This window comes from Geotrypetes seraphini, chromosome 2 (assembly GCF_902459505.1).
Source record: "Geotrypetes seraphini chromosome 2, aGeoSer1.1, whole genome shotgun sequence".
NCBI lineage: Eukaryota > Metazoa > Chordata > Amphibia > Gymnophiona > Dermophiidae > Geotrypetes > Geotrypetes seraphini.
Genome location: NC_047085.1, coordinates 17,512,079 through 17,533,819, shown reverse-complemented (window position 1 = coordinate 17,533,819; position 21,741 = coordinate 17,512,079). Strand labels below are relative to the sequence as shown.

General features: G+C 45.9%; 1 protein-coding gene across 5 annotated transcripts in view; it reads left to right on the top strand.

Annotated features, from left to right (window-relative positions):
* The window catches only part of ADGRB1 (adhesion G protein-coupled receptor B1), a 525,063-nt gene that overhangs the window by 247,797 nt on the left and 255,525 nt on the right, over nucleotides 1–21,741 (top strand). For all 5 annotated transcript variants that reach the window (XM_033935216.1, XM_033935215.1, XM_033935214.1 and 2 more), the window contains exons 11-12: nucleotides 10,613–10,681; nucleotides 15,984–16,092. In XM_033935216.1, coding sequence (XP_033791107.1) covers nucleotides 10,613–10,681; nucleotides 15,984–16,092 — 178 coding nt within the window. The remainder of the gene's footprint in view (nucleotides 1–10,612; nucleotides 10,682–15,983; nucleotides 16,093–21,741) is intronic.

Here is a 21,741-nt window from a genome sequence, read left to right as displayed (position 1 = left end):
ACGATTTACGCATTATTCAGTGTCTCGCAAACTGTGTGCCACAAAGAGATTAGAGAATTTATTTTAAAAATTCCCCTCATAAGAAATAATTCATAAAATAAATAGACACTAGAATAGGTGGTGTGTACGTCTTTGCAAGAGTCTGTCACCACTGGTGCCAGCGCCTTTCCACCCCCCTGGCGTAACTCTAAATGTTCGCTAGCACGAGCAGCATCTTCCACCTGCTGCTTGCACCAGCCTCGGCTCCCTTACAAAGGCCCTGATTGGCTCAAAATGGTGATTTTGAGCCAATCAGGGCCTTTGGCCTCTCATACTGCGTCCGGAGATGCACTGGGAGGGGCCGAAGGTCCTGATTTTCTCAAAATGGTGATTTTGAGCCAAACAGAGCCTTCAGCCCCTCCCAATGCATCTTGGGAGGTAGTGGGAGGGGCCGAAAGCCCTGATTGGCTCAAAATGGCAATTTATAGCCAATAAGGTCTTTGGCCACTCCCAATGCATCCCAAGATGCATTGGGAGGGGGAAGCTCCGTCATTGCAGCACACGGCCCTATAGACAGGAGGGAGTGAGCTTCCCTTCTGCCGTTTGCTCTTCCAAAAGTATGGGGGGGTTTCTGGTGGTGTGGGAGGGGGGCCCAGGAATATTGGGGGAAGTACGGGATATCGGGGGATGTCGGGATGTGAGGGGAGATGTGGGGGATATCAGAGCTATCAAGAGGATGGTGGGGATATCAGGGGGATGTCAGAAGGAGGGGTGTAGGGCTCCGTGGCTCAGCTGATCCTGGCAGGGGGAATCCCCATCAGATGAGCCACCAGGAATCCCCCAAAACTGGCTCAGCTGATGGGGATTCCTCTGCTGCTATCAGCTGATGGGAAGCCTACAGGATTTTTTATTTTTCACTCTTTGGGTGGTGGGAGGGGGTCGTTCCCACCGGGCTAGTAAGGGGAGGGGTCATGCCTTAAATCCTCCAGTGGTCTTCTTGTCAGTTTGGGCATCTTTGTGGAACTTAGACGCAACTCAAACAGGTCTAACTGTTGGCGTCTAAGTTCCTTATAGGAAAGCTTTGATCATGGCTGGGGTGCGTCCAGGTAGAAGCCCACCCAATTCCAGCTCATAACACACATTCCAACATGCCCCTGTGCTCTCTGGACGCACAGCAGCTTAGATTTGCTGCTGCACATACAGAAAGTTGGTTTTGATAATCGACACTTAGACGTCCCTGCTACTAGGACGTCCAAGTGCCGACTTAGGACGTTTTTTGGATTATGACCCCTTAGTCCAGTTATTTTCCACTTTTTTCGTTCTGTTAGAAAAATATGGAACGAAAAAAAGTGGATAGCCCTTGAGAGAGACTGCCCCAACTTCGTTGTTTGAGCTGAGAACTTTTCAGCGACCCTTCATATAGTCATGTAAAGTCATGGATTGAGTACTGAAAAAAAGTATTAAAACAGAACATATATCTTTATGTCCTTCTTTAGCGTCCATTAGATTACTCATACGCGAAATTGCCGCCTTAGGTATCCAGCTGCCACTTGGGCTCCGAAAGGGTGTGCTTCTTAAACTGACCATCTGCAAATGCATTACAGTTGGCAAGGGCAAGAGTGTGCCCATGTTCCTATTTGATTCTGTTATTGGTCAAATTAGATAAGCTATGAAAATGTTCCTTTTTAGCCATTAGGCTTTTATGATATACAGGGTTTTTTTTAAATATTGGTTTTTAGGTTTTAAGATATGCTTAATACTTGTTTTATGTTATTGATGTAAGGATTCAGATTTTGTAATGTTTGGTTTTTTAACTTATTTTCTATGCTTACTATGTTAATTGATTTTTTTTTTTTTTTACTCAGAGAATAGTTAAGCTCTGGAACACATTGCCAGAGGTTGTGGTAAGAGCGGATAGTGTAGCTGGTTTTAGGAAAGGTTTGGACAAGTTCCTGGAGGAAAAGTCAATAGTCTGTTATTAAGAAAGACATGGGGGAAGCCACTATGTGCCCTGGATCGGTAGCATGGAATGTTACTACTCTTTGGGGATTCCACATGGAATGTTGCTACTCTTTGGGATTCTAGAATCTTGTTACTCTTTGGGATTCCGGAATCTTGCTACTCCTTGGGGTTCTGTATGGAATGTTGCTACTCTAGGTGTTGGCCAGGTAGTGACCTAGAATGGGCTACTAGGCGTGATGGACCATTGGTCTGACCCAGTAAGGATATTCTTATGTTCCATATTTTATTAAGTTTTATTGGTAATATTTATGTTTGCCATTGTAATCTGCCAAGAGTATAAAAGGCCACAGCAGAGGTTTCTACTACGGGCCGACGTGGTAAATGGTCTGACGCTCATAGGAATTCTATGAACGTCGGAGCATTTACCTTGCCGGCCTGCAGTAGAAACCTCTACCGCAGCTTTCTATGTTTCAATCATTTTTACTGAAAGTCACCAAAATAACACAGTATGCCAAACAGTACAGTTTTACATCAGAACAGAACTCCAAACCCCACCCCCCCGACCATCCACCCTCCCACCCTCCCTCCCACCCTGGCAGCAGCGGCAACGGCAAGTCTACTAAGGTAAAAGCAATGAGTACAAAGAGTCAATTAAGAAGTCCAAATTTTTTGTTGAACATATTGTGTAAAGGTCAAGCTAAAGGGGTACCAGCAGAGGTGGAATAATCGTCCCGCTTTAGTCGACATGTCCACTATATCTCTACGTTCCAAGAGCATTTGAGATAACATTAAGGCTCTCCATTGAGAGACAGTTGGAGGTTGCGATGAAAGCCACTGCAGCAGTATACATTTCCGTCCCAATAACACAGTTTTTCGGAGAAAGGCTGCACAGCCAGGTCTAGGAGGATGGAAACGAATCTGTAAGGTGAAAAGAAAACTGGGATGTAGCCTCCAAGAACACTTCCAAATCTGCGCCACCCAAGAGATCAAATGAATCCAAAAGGAAGATATCAGTGGGCATGTCCAAAACATATGTCCAAATGATGCCTCTGAACCCGCACACTTCCCACAACCAGGTCCCGCACTGATTCCCATCACATGCGCTCTCTTCGGCGTGTAGAAGGCACGTAACAGAAACTTGTAATTCCTCTCACTCTCCACCGAGGATACCGCAGCTTTCTAAAAGCCAGTGTAAACACTGGAATAAATAGTTAAACAGAATAATATACAAGAAAGAGGGCGGTATAAGGTGCTGTCTGTAGTTCCTCAGGTTTTGATTCTTTCGGCCCCTGTAGGTCTTCAAACTTTGTTGGAGATCTGTCGACCAGGCAGAGTATTAAGGTCTGAAACTGGGATGAGGTTGACGGTGGCCAGAGGGTTGGACGTGCATTATGCTGAGGCCAGGGCTGCTATTTTTTTTGCTATAGCAGGGGTGAAACTGTGGAACGCCCTGCCGGGACAACTATTACATTGCATCGTCATTTGTATACTGCGGTCCACAATGTTAAGATTCTGAGACAATGTCAGGAGCTACAAAAGCAAATTAGGATTACATTAGGGACTTTTATTCCGCCATTACCTTGCGGTTCAAGGCGGATTACATGAGAGGTTATCTGGACATTTCCAGAAGTGTTACAGAGTTGAGTGGGTTACTTCGGGGGATCGAAATGCTTCCTGCGGTGTTAGTTTATCTTGATGGATTTCTTGAAGAGCAAGGTTTTTTTTTTTTCTCTTCTGAAAGTTTTGTAGTCTGGTGTCATGATCAGTAGATTGGAGAGTTGGTGGTCTAGTTTCGCTTCCTTATTTATCAAATAAGTAGGTTTTCAAGAGTTTCCTGAAATGTTTGTAGAATGTAGCGTTAGCTATTAGACGACTACAGTACTTGTCTCTGATTGCAGCCTGATATGAAAGTAATCTATCAAAAATTTTTTTGTATCGACAGTCCTTTACAGAGGGGAACGTGAAATAAGATAAAAAACGGGACCGTTTCAATATTACCAATTCAAAATGGTCCTTCAAGTAATTTGCTTTAAGACCAAACAACATCTTGTAACAAAGTAATCCAAACTTAAATATAACCCTAGCCTCTGTCGGAAGCCAAAGTCATCACTAATAATAAAACCCTAAGCGCACATGCGCACTCCTACCTACGTGATCCGTGCTTTGTAACTCAGTGGCTTCGCATGCGCAGTAGAAGGAGTCAGCGGTGGTTTCTTCTGTGCATGCGTCGGAAGCCTCTCTGATGTCATGTCAGAGAGAAGGCTTCCTACGCAGGCGCGCATCGTGAAAGGAGCTGCGGCGGCAGCTTTAAACTTAAAAATAACTTCAGCAAGGGAAAGGGAGCTGGCCAGAAATGCTGCTGCACAGGGAAGTGGGGTGGAAGTAGGAAAATGCTGCTGCTGCACAGGGAAATGGAGGGGGAGGGAATGCTGCTGCTGCTGCACAGGGAAATGGAGGGGGAGAGAATGCTGCTGCTGCTGCACAGGGAAGTGGGGATGGGGAGGGAAATGCTGCTGCTGCACAGGGAAGGGTGGGAGAGAAATGCTGCTGCTGCACAGGGAAGTGGGGTGGTGGGAGGGAAATGCTGCTGCTGCACAGAGAAATGGAGGGGGAGGGAATGCTGCTGCAGAGGGAAGTGGGGGGAGGGAAATGCTTATGCTGTACAGGGAAGGGTGAGAGGGAAATGCTGCTGCTGCACAGAGAAGTGGGGCGGGGGAGAGGGCCAGGGGCCAGGGAGCGAACTTGCTTTGCTTTGGGGAGAGGGGTGTGCTGGGGGGCAGGGAGCAATCTTGGTTTGCTTTGGGGGGGGAGACAGAAGGTAGCCACGGAGAAAGACAAAGAAAGGTAGGCAGGCAGGGGGCCATGGAGAGAGACAGAAAGACAGGCAGGCAGCGCACGAGAACGAAAGACAGCGGGCAGGGAGAGAGAAAGGAAGAAAGAGACAGAAGCAGGGAGAGAGACAAAGAAAGACAGACAGACAGACATATTTATATATTCTAGAACCTGTTAATGTAACGGGCTTAAACACTAGTTTCCTATAAAAAGGAGTTATGCGATCCTAATTTTTTCAGGCTGACAGGTGTGTTCTGAATCAGTCGCGATCTTCGTAGATTATTTTTAGGCCAGCATAATAAATGAGAAAATGGGACAAACATGTGGGGGTCACTTCGAGGGAGTGTTTAGGGGGGAGGGTTATTCGAGTGGGCAGACTTGATGGGCCGATGGCCCTTTTCTGCCGTCATACTCTATGTTTCTAATCAAGAGAGCTGAGAAGCAAAGATTGTACCAGCAATCTAAAGGCAGAATGGTCAAAGCGTGAGCATATGGAACATAACGTCCAGCGAGAGTAGAAGCACTTCCGAACATATTTATGTAAATATGCTGTAAGTGGACAGAAGTGAAGGTGTTAAGACAGCTGATGTTTCCTGTTTTATGTAGAATGTATTTGTTTTTAATGCTTGTAGGCGGTGTATAAATGTTTTAAATAAATGTACCAACTTCAATCATGTTTCCTAAGTACAGGAAATGCACCTACCATGAACCAACTATCCCCCCCCCCCCACATTTTACTAAGCCGCGGTAGAGTTTTCTACGGCGACCTGGAGCCCTAAATGCTCCAACGCTACTCTGACGCTCATAGAATTCCTATGAGTGTTGGAGCAGTGTCAGAACATTTACAGGGAAATTCCATGACCAGCGCCTAAACTTAGGCGTCAGGCACCCTGCCAATGCCTAAGTTAATTGATAAACACCGTTAGAAATGGCCAAAAAAAAAAAAAAAATGGCAGTGTTGAAGCGCCTACTGTCGCCTAAATAAAAAATGGCTGGCAATGCAGCTTTGGCCGTGGTACGCCAAAATAGGTGCAGCTAATGTGGCGTTAGGCGGTCTAAAATGGCCCTAGACGCGATTCACAGCAAGGTAGGCGGCTGAAATATAGGCCCGGATAACCCGAGCCGTGGCTTCAGGGAGACCTGCCGGCTCAGCTGATCGGGGAAAATACCCTTGCTGAGATCAGCTGAGTGGCTGCGGCAGGGGACCCCCCCCCCCGACATTGGCAGGAGGGATGCCCACTCCCTCCTGCTGTAACTCCCGAAGCACCCTTTGAAGTCCCACAGCAGAGGGGATGCTCATTTCCTCCTTCCTGCAGGCCCCCCGAACCCATGACCCTCCCCAACCATCGATACCTCCCGAACATCCCACCCCAACACCCCCGAAACACATGACTCCCAACCACCGATACTCCCGACCCCATCCCCCGTACCTTTTGTAGTAAGGCCGGCTGGAGGAATGCTTATCCCTTCCAACCAGCAGACCTAACTCTTCACAATGGTGGGCCTTCCCCTTCATGGTGCATCCTGAGATGCACTGGGGAGGGGGGCCTAAGTCACTGATTGGTCCAGGCACCTAAGGCCTCTCCCAATGTATCCTGGGATACATAGGGAAGGGCCAAGGACTGCCATTGGCCCTCCCAATGCTGAGGGCTCAAAAAACAAAAGATGAAATTGCTTCTCTGTGTAAGCACTCAGTATTTCTGTGTATTAAAGAGAGCTGGAGAGCTTTACAAGGGACAGAGGAATGAGATTTGTCTTGGTTGCCCCTTCCTGTGAAGCATGTCAATTTTATGTTGCAGAGGAGTTTGTTTGATATTTATAATATTGCTTTATTATTAATATTGTCATTATAGCATTGAATGTGTGCCTTGTCATTTCCGCTAAGGTCTAAGGCTTTTTTTTTTTTTTAATTGAATTTGATATCTCCAGGTATACCATCATATTGTTGTCAAGCGCCATCAAGTCGTTATTGGTTTATGGGGTCCCTGTGGCTAGTTGCCTTGAATTGTGTTCAGTCTTCAGTCAGGTAGCTAATCATCAATAAAGTGTCATTCACAGCTGCTGTGGTATTGATCCATTGCCTTGCTGGTGTTCCTGTCTTACATTGACTTTCAACCGTGCCAAGCATATTGTCTTTCTCTAAAGATCGTCCTCTTCGCATGATGTATCCAAAGTATGAAAGTCAAAATCTTGTTATTTGAGCTTCCAAGGGAAGCTTTGGTTTCATCTCCTTCATGACTGATTGATTTGTTCTTCAGGCAATCCAGAGTATTTGCAGTATTCTTCTCTAGCACCATCATTTGAAGGCATACCAATATCTACTGTATATTCATAATGTTTAACTTTCTCCAGGTCTTACTCACTGTAAAGTCCAACCTTCTCTACTCTGCCAATGATTTGCATTTTGAGGAGGGTTTGGCAGCAGTGGGAATACACGATGGGCCTATGTATCCCTACTTGAGTTTGCCCTTTCATTCTCTTCTTCCGTCTCTCATTTTCTTCATCCAGTCTATGCCACCCAACAGCAGTCCTCATCCAAGACCATTTACAACAATCTCTTCATCCCCACACCTCATGTTATGGTACTGCAGTATACAAAAATAAAGTTATTATTATTATTATTCTCCTCCTTCCCTCTTATCTCCTTTCTGTCCACAATTACTACCTTCATTCTCTCTTCTCCCACACATATCCTCCTCTTCTTTCTCTTCTACTGTTAAAGGTCTTCCTTCTTCTCCCTTTCCCAAGTATGGAATGTTGCTACTCTTTGGGTTTTTGCCAGGTACTGGTGATCTGGATTGGCCACTGTGAGGATGGGCTACTAGGCTTGATGGACCATTGGTCTGACCCAGTAAGGCTATTCTTATGTTCTTAACCCTTTCACTCTTCATCAGGCCCTGATGCCCCTTCCTGACCCCAACTAGATGCCCATGTTTTGATGGTGCTTCCATTGAACCTTGATCAGGGCTGAAGTCATTCAGCTGCCTTCCATAACTCTTGGTTCTTACACCCAAGTTCCAATCAGGGCCAAAGATGACTCTGTCATGTCTTGCTTCCAGGTTCACCAATCAAGAGTGCACTTACCCCATGCGGTGAGCAAGGCCATTTTTTTTGAAACCCTATTTGTATACAACTCTGTCTATAACTGGAAGAAGAAATGGAAGGAGGCAGAGAAACAAATGGCAGAAAGGAAAGAACGAAAAGTGTAGGAAGAGAAAATGAGAGCAGATTGTGAAGTGTACATTCAGAGTATTGAACAATAGGAATGGGAACCAAAAGGTTTCCTTTTGTACCATTTTCCTAGTCATTAGAATTGCAGAGGTTCAGTTTGTGCCATTTTCATTTGGCCATTTTGCCGATGTGAGAACAAAGTCATTGAATACTTGCTCTTTTGAAAGAATGCACACTATTTGTGAAGAGGGCATACTCTTTCCTTGATAGTGTACTCTCGCACATGCTGTTTGCATATGCACAACGGTTTACAGAAGCACAATGGTTCAAATGGGTATGCAGTTGGGAAAAGAGTAAGCCCTCTTTGCATATACAGGACAGTTCTATACTGGGCACCTTGGGCCTGATTCTCTAAAGGATGCTGATCTCGGTGGCAGCCAGTCGTATGTCAATCAGGCATCGGCGTCCTGTAGAGAATCACATCTACTTTTACTAACAGATGCCTTAAATGTAGACCTGCACTTTACAGGCCCACATTCAAGGCATCTGTCTTGTGTCTACAGAGACGCATAGGGATGCTTACGGATGCCCAAGGCCACTTCCGGTGGAAACCACACCCATGCCACGCCTTCAGCATCCATAAGCATCTCTAGGCATCTCCGTAGGCGCACGACCTACACCCACAATGTAGGCGTGCTGGGGCCTGCATTTTGTTTTTTCAAAAATATACGTCCCGATTGACTGTGAAGCAACAGTAGGATGCCAACTTCCGCCTACAATCAGGACACCCATGTGTAGAATCAGCCCCTTTGTGCGCATAAGTACCAAGATAATTAGATGTAATTGCACTATGCACTATTATAAGGCAAGTGGCTCAGCATGTAACTACAAGGGCTTGTGTATATATGGGCATGCCTCCAATGTATGTACATAACTTATAGAATACTATAGGTTAAGTGCGTTGTTGTAGTGCAAATACCCATTTGCACCAATCCGGGTTTACGCTAGTATTCTTGAATGGCATCTTGGTGCACAAATGCTGTTATAGAGTTGGCGTTCAGTGGGTGACATCATTGGAAGTGTAGATTTATAGAATTGCCCTCATAGTGTGCACTATTGAAAGAGTTAATGTCTCTGTTAATGGTAAATGGAAAAAAAACAAACCATGAACTGTCACCTATGTTTGGCTCATTTTCACTTCTTAACGATATGCAACGACTGGTGTATGTTGTTGACATTTCCCAAGTTGTTGCAAACCTCAGTGATTGCAAGGCAGCAAAAGAAAGGAAGTCCAATGCACAGAAAACCAAGCCAGACCAAAAAAAAAGAACACAATGGGCCTCCAACCGCTGTTCCCTGTTCCTCCGACTGCCAGTGGGGAGCGCTGCTTCAGTATTGCATTTTCAGTTGCTAGGGAGAGGAAGGTTCCCTGGAGTCCTGCAGAGCTTGCCCGTCCCCTCACTATTGAAGATGTGATAGTGAAATAGTACCCCCCCCCACTGGCAGGATTGTAGGCGGAAGACTCCCGATCAGCTTAGAGGGAATAGTGCCTCTGGCCCACTCATGCAGGCCGGTCGTGCTGAGCTATGATTAGGGTTACCAGACATTCGGGAAAACCCAGACTTTCCAAAACCCGGCGTTTGTCCGGGTTTTGGAAAGCCTTTCCAAGCTCCATCTGCATCTGAAGGGCCTCTGAGCATGTGCGAATGATGTCACATGCATCCGTGCAAGCTCCAGGCCCTCCAGACACGACCGGAGATCCTTGCAAAGAGAGGAGACTTTCTGGGGGCGGGGCTGGAGGACGGAAAAGGGCGGGGCTGGAGATGGAAAGGGGTGGGGTCACGTGTCCAGGGTTGTTTTTCTTTAAATATAGTAACCCTAGCTATGATAACTCCTAGTCCTGAAGGCGAGAGGTAGCATTTTCCACTGGCACACACTGATTCTTTGGCGCGAACACCAAGAAAAAAAAAAAAGACCTCCACAAAAACTACAAGTAGAAACACATAAAGTGGAGCTTTAATATTATTTCAATCATGATCGTCAAGAGTGTGACCCGACAAATGTGCGCTGAACAATTGCGCCCCATCAAATGCGTGCACCAAGTGTGTGCAGGACAAATGGCGCCAAGTCAATGGCGCTCCAATTATGTCTTTTTGAGGGGGGGGAACCCCCCCCCCACTACACTTAAAATATTCACTTGGTATCTAGTGTTAGGGTAAGGTTTAGTTGAGGATTATGGGAACCCTAATCCCTAAAGGGTTCCCTTAATCCTTATCTAAACCTTACCCTAACACTAGCGCAACTGACGGGGCGCCATTGTCCTTCGTGCATTTGTCGGTGTACAGTCAAGAGTGCTAAAAGTCAATAAAGACAGTCTCTGTCTCGAAATCTTTGCCCTTTAAGTAAAAGATTTATTGGAATGACTCCTTGCCTGTATGACCTGACGCGGGCCATGTTTTGGCTACACAGAGCCTTCCTCAGGGGGTCGTATGGTTAATAAACCAAAATCCATTGGGTCATTGAGATAATATCTCCCAGTCGCTAAAGTAGTAAAGTCCTGCCAGATTCCAAAGCAAACTGAACGCCGTTGCTTACAGGACCTTGCTTTTATGAAAGATGCTCAGTTTCTGATATGGATTGACTTTGCCTCTTCCTTTCCCCTTGCCAGAACTTTGTTCAGATCATCAGCAACCTGCTCGCGGAAGAAAACAGAGACAAGTGGGAAGAAGCTCAAATGGTAAGAACTGGACACCTAGAAATTTGAAAGAGAAAATAGCTGGGGGACTTAGGAGTGGACATTGTGGTTTAATCAAGAGGGTTTTTTTTAGGTCTAGGAAAGAAACCGGAACCCCAGTTCATGCAGACTTATTTTATCCCTTGTGGATTGTTTGCGGGGTTGCTGAGACCTTTTCCTCTTGATAAGTAAATACATCCAAACCTCGGTTTACGAGTAACGCGGTTTGTGAGTGTTTTGCAAGACGAGCAAAACACTGTTGCAAATTGTGCCTCGCAAAGCGAGCCCCCACCCCCGACAACCTGCATCGCCCGCCCAAATCCAAACCCTTACCGTGATCTGGCACCGGCACACAGCACCAACCCACAGGACGTGCCAGTGCCGGAAGAGACTGCCTTTTGCCGCTGATCTCTGCTGGGCTGGGCCTTGAGCATCTGCGCATGCTCAAGGCCTTCTGGCTCCCGCTCTCTCCGAGATTCTCGAGATTCTCAGAGAGAGCAGGAGCCAGAAGGCCTTGAGCCTGCGCAGATGCTCAAGGCCCAGCCCAGCAGAGATCAGCGGCAAAAGGCAGGCTCTTCTGGCACCGGCACGCAGCACCAACCCACAGGACGTGCCGGTGCCAGATCGCGGTAAGGGTTTGGGTGGGCAGGCGATGCCGGTTCTCAGGGGGTGGGGTTGTTTTGGGGATGTGGTGAGGTGGAAGCGAGCAGCACCGGTGGACTCGTTGGGAGGGGGGGGGGGAGATGTGGAACCAATCAAGCGAGTTTCCCTTACTTCCTATGGGGAAACTCGCTTTGATATCTACAGAATCACTTATAAATTATGTTTAATTATCTTTAAAACTCTGATCAATAAGACCCCTGCATTTTTATATAGGTTACTTATTCCATATTCTGCAAAGAGAATTTTACGATCTAGCGAACAAAATCTGCTATCTATTCCCTCATTAAAAATTATTAATATGAGGAGACAATTTATTTTTTCATGTACTGCACCGCAGACATGGAACGCCCTCCCTATTTTCTTACGGGAGGAGAAAGATCTTGGAAAATTTAAAACTGAGCTTAAAACCTTCCTTTTTAAAGATGCCTTTACAACATAATTTTACTGTTCTAGCATCATATTTTACAATATTATACCTGTGTTAACTATTCCCCTTTTGTATTTTCCCTTAATGGTTCTTCTTTACTTTATGAATTGTATTTCATCCCTCCTTTCCCTATGTTTATCAATGTTAAATTAAGAGTTCTTACCCATTATGTAAGTAATTGTATGTATTGTATTGTCTGTTTTATTTTTTTAATAATTGTAAATTTTAAAGTGTACATCGCTTAGAATATTTGATTAAGCGATTGATCAAGTCTCCTAATAAACTTGAAACTTGATATACGAGCACTTTGGTTTACGAGCATGCTTCTGGAACGAATTATACTCGCAAACCAAGGTTCCGCTGTACTAGTCTTTGACTAATTGAGGAGATTATATTTCCAGTTTGCTATTTGCCAGATTTAGATCTCTGCATCCTACACTACACTGGGACATAGGAGTGGCAATTTCGTTTCAGCGTGTTTATCAGTAGTATTTACATTTGACCATCTCTGTGATGTAATCTGTTTTATTTCATGCTAAGGATGGTCTGTTATGATATATTTTATGCATGTCTTATTGTACCCCGCTCAGAAGGGTTGGATGTAGCGGGTTATAACTTTTTTTAAATCAATAGGAGGAACTACGAGGCCTCTTCAACACGTCTCCGCACTTTCATTTTTTTTTTTTTTTTTGGCGGGAAATGGTTGGGGCGGGAGAAGGGGCAAGAGGGCGTGTCGTAGAATGTCGTGTGAAAAATGCATCGCAGACCAGGGTGACGAAGCGGAAAAGGGATGGAATTTGCTTTTGAAACATTTAATAAATAGTGTTTAAAAAAAAAAAAAAGCGCTGAGACGTTTTGAAGAGCCCTCGTATGTTTTCACTCAGCGAATAGTTAAGCTATGGAACTCTTTGCAGGAGTTCCATCAGTTGCCAACCTGAGAGCAGATTCCCGTACAAGGTATCTTCAAAGGAGCAACTTGAGGGTCCTTTTATCAAGCCGCGCTAGCGGAGTTAGTGCGTCGGAAATCTCATCACGCGCTAACCCCCGCGGCCGGCTAAGAAACTAACGCCTGCTCAATGCAGGCGTTAGCGGCTAGCGCGGCAGGCGGTTTAACGCGCGGTATTACGAGCGTAAAACCCCTACCGCAACTTGATGAAAGGACCCCTAGGTCTTCAGTTCACACGTTTGCTAAGCATTATTAAACTAGGGCTGCCCAAATCCGGTCCTCAAGATCTCCTGGCAGGCCAGGTTTTCAGAATATCCACATCTAGGCGCCTGGGCCAATCAGGCCTTAGACTTAGTGGGGATGGGCGGACGCGCTATGCCTAAGGCCTGATTGGTCCAGGCTTCTAGAGCCAATCAGGCCTTAGGCTACGGAAGGATGGGCCAGGAAGGGGCGGGCCCGCCTCATTTCGACGAGACTGGCCTGCTGGCTGGACGGGCAAGTCCCGTCTGGCCAACAAGGAAAGGTTAGTTTGGTTGGGGGGAGGTTTGAGGGCTGTTAGCGCGAGGGGGTGTGTGTGTGGAGGGGGTGAGTCTTCCGGCAGGAGGGATTGGGCACCTCCTGCCAGCGATCGGTAGTGTCGGGGGGGGGGGGCGGTCGGTAGTGTCGGGGGGGGGCATCTTCTGGCAGGAGGGATTGGGCACCCTCCTGCCAGCAATCGGTAGTGTCGGGGGGGGGGCGGTCGGTAGTGTCAGGGGGGGGGCGGTCGGGCCCCGCCTTCAATATAGGCAGCCTGCCTGGGGAGCATTTTTTAAAAAAACGTGCATCCCGATTGGCTGATTTAGACAGCTGTAGGACGCCTACAGCTGCCTAAAATCGGGACGCACTTTGTAGAATCAGGGCCTTAGTCTGTGACACAGGGACAATTTTGTCCCCGTCCCCACAGGAACTCGATATCCCCTTCCCGCCCTCATGAGTTTTCTCGTTATCGCTGACCCTGCCCCATTCCTGTAAGCTCTACCTTAACTGCACAAGTCTTGGACACTTTTGATTTTAAAGTGCTTGAGGCTTATACAGATGAGGACGGAGCTTAGGCATTGGTGAAATGAGGCATTATGACATCACAATCTCAGCTCTAGAATGTTGCTGCTTATGATTTTAAAGTGTTTGAGGCTTGTGCAGATGAGGACGGAGCTTAGGCATTGGTGGAATGAGGCATTATGACATCACAATCTGAGCTCTAGAATGTTGCTACTTAGGATTTTTTTTAGTTAATGAAATTTTTATTGATATTCAAAAATCGATAAACAGAAATAAAGGTTTAGAACAATCTCCAGGTTGAGAAATTATTGAACAATTGCAATCTAATGAGAAATAATACAAACAAGCATCCAGGGGTACAGAAAAGAATTAAAATAAGAAATAATATTAATCACAAAGCATAAAATATACTATAAAAGATATGCGAAAATACAATAAATGGAGAAAATCCGAGAAAAATTAAAAATAAGTAAATATAATAAACTACAAAAGGAAAAGCAAAAACCTTTCTTAAAACCAGCTGCGCTATCCGCACTTACCACATCCTCTGGCAACACATCCCACATCTTCAAAAGCATGTGAACAGGATGGAGTCGGTCCAGAGGAAGGCTATTAAAATGGTTGGTGGTCTTCGTCATAAGAAATATGGGGACAGATTTAAATATCTCAATATGTACACTTTAGAGAAAAGGTGGGAGGGTGAGATATGGTAGAGATGTATAAATACCTTCGTGGCATAAATGCGCATAACACGAGTCTCAGTCAGCTGAAAGAAAAGTCTGGAATGAGGGGGCATAGGATGAAGGTGAAAGGGGACAGATTCAGAAGTAACCTCAGAAAAAACTTTTTTTCCCGGAAAGGGCGGTGAATGCTTGGAATGGCTTCCCGGTGAAGGTGGTGGAGTCGAAAGGTGTATATCAGGGGTAGGGAACTCCGGTCCTTGAGAGCCGTATCCCAGTCGGGTTTTCAGGATTTCCCCAATGAATATGCATGAGATCTATTTGCATGCACTGCTTTCAATGCATATTCATTGGGGAAATCCTGAAAACCCGACTGGAATACGAGTCTCGAGGACCGGAGTTCCCTACCCCTGGTGTATATGAATTCATGAAAACTTGGGAGAAGTACGTTGGATCTCTAAGGCAGAGGAGGGGATAGTAGGCAGACTAGATGGGCCCAATCAGTGGTCTCCAACTCAAACCCTTTCCAGGGCCACATTTTGAATTTTTCGGTACTTAGAGGGCCTCAGAAACAATAGTTAATGTCTTATTAAAGAAATGACAATTTTGCATGAGGTAAAACTCTTTATAGTTTCTAAATCTTTCCTTTTGGCTAAGTCTTAATAATAATATTGTAATTTATAGCTAAAGAGACATATGATCAAGAAACTGTTTTATTTTACTTTTGCGATGATGATAAACATGCCGAGGGCCTCAAAATAGTACCTGGCGGGCTGCATGTGGCCCCCGGGCCGCGAGTTTGAGACCACTGGGCCCAATGGTCCTTATCTGCCTTCATTTTTCTCTGTTTCGCATCGCTTGTGAAACGTGCTCTCGGGCACTCCTCACGGCAGGATGACCGACAAATGCTTAACTTGTCTCGTTTTGCACATATCATTATTCTCCCATCTTTTGTACAACTATAACATGTGATGTGTCCAACACAACGACAAAATACCCTCAAATAATATTTATATTCAAAATATATTCTTTCAGTCAGTTGGGGCCTCTTTTCGCCTTCTGCCTCAGGGACCTTATTTAAAGTTTCATCATTCACCCAACATTTTTAAGAAGGTTACTCCCTTCCATTGTCGTCTATTCTTGTACTTGCCTTTGCTATGAATATTTATGCAAATTTTCCTTTCAATCAACTGGAGTTGGAAAGGAACCGCTAGAGGAATCAGTTCTGTAAGCTGTGCAAGCCTGAAAGGTTAAATCTCTCTCTCTCTCTCTCGTAAAAGCCTACAAGCACAAGAGGGAAGGGAATGGGGACTTGTATACCACCTTTTTGTCATTTTGGCATTTCAAAGCTGACATTCAAAGCGGTGGGCACTGGAGGATTAAGTGACTTGTCCTGGGCCACAAGGAGCAGGCCGGGATTTGCACTCACAGCCTCTGGGTACAGAGGCAGCAGCTCAACCAGCGAGCACAAAGAGAGAGAGAGAAAGATAGAGATAATTGCGTCATTAACAACTCTGATACACGTTTGAATTGTTTTGATTTGGTTCACAGATGGGGCCAAATGCTAAGGAACTGTTCAAACTGGTGGAGGATTTCATCGATGTCATTGGCTTTCGCATGAAAGATTTCCGGGACTCCTACCAAGTGACAGACAACGTGGGTAAGTTGCCAGTGCTGGTTGTGAGCTAGAGCAGTGTTTTTCAACCTTTTTTGGGCAAAGGCACACTTGTTTCATGAAAAAAATCACGAGGCACACCACCATTAGAAAATGTTAAAAAATTTAACTCTGTGCCTATATTGACTATATATAAAGTAATTCTCTTGAATAGGAATCAAATAAACACAAAGAAAGTATTTTATAATGCTGCCACCGCCAACAACACCGTTGGCGGCGGTGGCACTCAAGTGGCTAAAGAGACGCAATTTGCCGGCCTAGGGACAACACTGGAGGGTGGCCAGCTGTGCACCCCCTTGGGACGTAAACCCGGGGTGGGGCAGACCGCCCTCCCCCCACCCTGGTATGCCACTATCTGTACCTCACTCCCTCCCTATGACCAAAAATTCTCCTTTCTTCTATTCCCCGTGTACACAACCATCTCTTTCCCTCCCTTCCTCTTTCCAAAGTCCATGCCTTCTGTGTCCAAACACTCATTCCCTCCCCCACCTCAGCATCTCTTTCCCTCCCTTCCTCTCTCCCAAGTCCATGCCTTCTGTGTCCAAAAACCCATTCCCTCCCCCACCTCAGCATCTCTTTCCCTCCCTTCCTCTCTCCCAAGTTCATGCCTTCTGTGGCCAAAAACCCATTCCCTCCCCCACCTCAGCATCTCTTTCCCTCCCTTCCTCTCTCCCAAGTTCATGCCTTCTGTGGCCAAAAACGCATTCCCTCCCCCACCTCAGCATCTCTTTCCCTCCCTTCCTCTCTCCCAAGTCCATTTCTTCTGTGTCCAAAAACGCATTCCCTCCCCCACCTCAGCATCTCTTTCCCTCCCTTCCTCTCTCCCAAGTCCATTTCTTCTGTGTCAAAAACGCATTCCCTCCCCCACCTCAGCATCTCTTTCCCTCCCTTCCTCTCTCCCAAGTCCATTTCTTCTGTGTCCAAAAACGCATTCCCTCCCCACCTCAGCATCTCTTTCCCTCCCTTCCTCTCTCCCAAATCCATTTCTTCTGTGTCCAAAAACGCATTCCCTCCCCCACCTCAGCATCTCTTTCCCTCCCTTCCTCTCTCCCAAGTTCATGCCTTGTGTCCAAAACGCACTCCCTCCCCCCTTTTGTGCTCCGTGTTTGCCTTCCAGCCCATCTTTGCAACTTTCTCAGCAAAACGAAGCTTAAGCCGCAAGTCTTCTGCTTCCTGCCTGCCCTGCCGCGCACAAATAGCCGAACGGAAGTATTCTCCGACGTCAGCGCTGACATCGGAGGGCAGGCTTTGCTTAAGCCCTCCCTCCGACGTCAGCGCTGACATCGGGGAACGCTTGCGATCGGCTATATGTTAGCTGCAGGGCAGGCAGGAACAGAAGACGAGCCTCGCGGCTCGAGATGTATTGAACTCCGCGGGTCCCCCATCCAGCTTTCTCCTGTCCATGTGGGGCGGACCGCCCCTCTCCCTAGACTGGTGGTACTGCCCTGATGGCGGCCCTGACCGTACGGCACACCAGGCAACATCTCGCGGCACACTAGTGTGCCGTGGAACAGCGGTTGAAAAACACTGAGCTAGAGCATGTGAGTTCCTCTCCCGAGACTGGGGATGAAAGCAGCAGATCAGAAAACTCAGGTCCCAAGTCAGTTCGTGGGACGGTGGGGGTGGGGGGTGGGGGTGTCATAAGATCTGCTGCTTCTGTCTTTGAAGAAGAGCTTTTGAGGGTCATAGCAAAGCAAAAAGCTTAGGCCCTGATTCTAGAAATGACATCTAGGTAGGGTTACCAAACGTCCAGATTTCCCCGACATGTCTGGGGGTCCGGATGACTTTTCAAAACCCGGCACTTTGGGTTGTTTTTTTTAAAAAAAAAAAAAATCTTTATTAATTTTCAAAACTTATAAAAAGTAGAGAATGACACGGGGAAAAAAATCTGTCCCCGTCACCGGACCACCGCCCCGTCCCCGCCGTCCCCTTCACCGCCCCGTCCCCTTCTCCACCATCCCCTTCACCGCCCCATCCCCGCAGCATCCACCCTTCCTTCTCGCCACCTCACCGCCCTTCAGCGGCCCGAGAATCTCCCTCCCCCTTACCTTCGCGGTGTAAAGAAACTTAAGGGAGTGAAGGCACGCGGTCACCAATTGCACATGCGACCCCTTCCCTACCTCCGGCCAAATCTATCTCCCTCCCTCCCCCTTACTTTTGCGGCGCTTTAGGAAAGAAACTGATGCCGGCAAAGCCTGCCTGTGCCGCCCTGCAGTCGCATGTGTATGGGCAAAAGCTTCTCCTCTGACAATTGTCATTTTATAAACACAAACAAAACAGAGCAAGGTTCAACAAAACCCATCTCCCCTCCCTTTCACAAATATCCCCTTCACTATTGTGAAAATTGAATAAACCAAATTACTACAGAATGCTACATAAAAAAATCAAGCTAACAGAATACTTCAGTCACACATGGCAGGAATAGTGTTAGGGGAGAGCAAGTAGGGCAACTGCCTCCTGGTCAGAGAGAGAGCCCTAAGCCAGCTGGAAGCTAAAGAAGCACAGCCTGGACTTTGTGGTCCCCACAATTTAATACCAGCTCTAGCAGGATACATATTTCAAATCTGAAATATTCTAATCATAAAATATAAAATAAATATATTTTTTTTCTTTTTGTTGTCTGGTAATTTTATTCTTCAAATCACATTGGTCTCAGGCTTTGGTTTTAGGTTCCTTTTGTCTTCATCGTGGCATGGCTGGCTCCTGAAGGTAAAATAGGCACAAGAGGAGCTGGGGAGAAGATGCTGAATCTGACACGGACACAATTTTTTTACTACAGAATTAAGACTTTTCACTGCTCCCATGGGGCAGTAAAAGGTCTTGTCCCCATTCCTGCAGAAAACCAGTTGCAAATGTCTCCATTCCTGCGGATTTACTGCGGTGACCCGCGGTTTACCACGGTAAACGGTCCCCGTGTCATTCTCTAATAAAAAGTGCAAACAAATATACATTCAGATATAACAAATAACAGCACTTGTAATTGAACAATATACTAAAACAAATTACCCTACTCCCTCCCCCCCCTTTCCCTTCCTCCCTATCTGGATGTGTGTAGAAATCAAACAAAATCGAGGAATTAAGGATTTAATCAATTTAATCAATTTTCTATTTAACAAATGCTTCCAATGGACCTCATACTTCTTTAAACCTTTTATTGTTTCCCAATTGTTCAGCATACATTAAGAACATAAGAATTGACGCTGCTGGGTCAGACCAGTGGTCCATCGTGCCCAGCAGTCCGCTCCTGCGGCGGCCCTTAGGTCAAAGACCAGTGCCCTGAGTCTAGCTTTACCTGCCTACGTTCTAGTTCAGCAGGAACTTGTCCAACCTTGTCTTGAATCCCTGGAGGGTGTTTTCCCTTATAACAGATTTTGGAAGAGCGTTCCAGTTCTCTACCACTCTCTGGGTGAAGAAGAACTTCCTTACGTTTGTACGGAATCGCTCCCCTTTTAACTTTAGAGAGTGCCCTCTCGTTCTCTCTACCTTGGAGAGGGTGCACAACCTGTCTTTATCTACTAAGTCTATTCCCTTCATACCTATAGCACAAACAAAGTGTTTCCCAGCAAAGAGAAAAGTTTAACCTATCAGTTTTTCCAGTTCTTAGTTATCAATTGCATGGCCATCCCCGTCATAATCAGAAGAAGTCCTACTTTTATATGTGTCAATTGGACTCTTAGGTTTCAACAGTGTCCCAAATAAAACCATACACTACAACCAAATGGGGAAAGCTTACTTGGCTCTGTGATGAAATTCTTCAATCTCTTAAACAATCACAGCTCTTATAAGGATATATATTTATAAATTAGTAAAAGTGCTCAGACCTCCTACCCCTGTGTTTAGTGATGACACCAAACTGCGGGTAGAATCGGGACCATCATAGCATTTTTACGGTGCCTGACCCAGCCGAGAGAAGGTAGGAAACTGAGCCAAAGCTTGTATCAGATTAAATTATGTATTTAAAGATAAAGGAAATAGTATAGAAGCTAGATTGAGATTAGTGATGCCCAAAAGAGAATAATGGTAAAAAGTGTTTTAAAAAAAATATCAAATAAATCGTTTAAATTATGTTTTAACAGTGCCCCCTCCTGATGAAGAGCCGAAACTCGAGTCGGGGGGGGGGGAGGGGGGTGTCATGGAGTTTTACTAGAGTTGACACAGTAGTAGAAAAGCACTTTATACATTTGCATGTTTGCACGATAATGCTGCGGTGAATACAGCACCCAACCTGCTAATATACAGATAAGTGACTATATATTTTTAGAATAAAATGAATATAATTAAAGTTAAAGGTTGGGTCAGGGAACGTAAAAATGCTATGATGGACCCGATTCTACCCGCAGTTTGGTGTCATCACTAAACACAGGGGTAGGTGGTCTGAGCACTTTTACTAATTTATAAATATATATCCTTATAAGAGCTGTGATTGTTTAAGAGACCAACTAAAACCATGTCATAAGACAATGGCATAGAGACACCTAATACCAGGTTAATTTTGCCCCAAATCGATCTCCAAAAAATTGAGTATCAATGGACAATAAAATAACAAATGATCGATCCATTGTCCCTACTTCAAGATGACAGTGACCTTGTCCGGGTTTTGAAAAGCTTCCAGCTAGCAGCGACATCAGGACGGCATCGGCGCATGCACGGATGCAACGCGGTGACGTCACTTGCATGCGTGCGATGTCATCGTGTCACACCAGCGCGTGCGCAGATGCCCACCCGACCAGCGACCGGGTTGAGGGAGTGGGGCTGGGGGCGGAATGGGGTGTTTTTGGGGGCGGAATGGAGCGTAACTCGGGCGGTGGAGGGTGGGCCTGGTGGTGGGGCCATGGGTCTGGAAGTTCGTTCCCAAAAATCTGGTAACCTAGCCGAATTCTGTGTAGAAGTTGTTTTATTTTAAATTGGCTTAATTGACGTGTTAATTGAAGATGCCGTTCAAAACTAATGTAATTAAATTTAAGTTCTGTGAGGAATTCCGCATGGTCCCTTGCACCAGTTCATCCATCGTGGTCTATCAAACTGCTACAATGTTTGCCCACAATGTGCTAAAATTGGATTTACACTTCGCCATCATCAGCCATACCGGGACTAATTATTGGAGAGTGTGGCTCAGTGGTTAAAGCTCCAGCCTCCACCCTGAGATTGTGGGTTCAAACTCACACTGCTCCTCGTGACCCTGGGCAAGTCACTTAATCCCCCCCATTGCCCCAGGTACATTAGATAGATTGTGAGCCAGACAGGGAAAAAATGCTTGAGTACCTGAATAAATTCATGTAAACCCTTCTGAGCTCCCCTGGGAGAACAGTAGAGAAAACTGACTATATAAATAGTGTGAAAAGTTTCAGCCTCTGATAGCCAGAGCTGGTATTGTGACGTCATAATGCCTCATTCCACCAATAAGAGCCAACCTCATCAGTGATGTCACAATGGCTGGATTGTCCTACACTTGGATCACTTTTGCTATTTTGATTTCTAGAGTGGTGCAGTGGTTAAAGCTACAGCCTCAGCACCCTAAGGTTCTGGGCTCAAACCCAGGCTGCTCCTTGTGACCCTGGGAAAGTCACTTAATCCCCCCATTGTCCCAGGTACATTAGATAGATTGTGAGCCAGACAGGGAAAAATTCTTGAGTA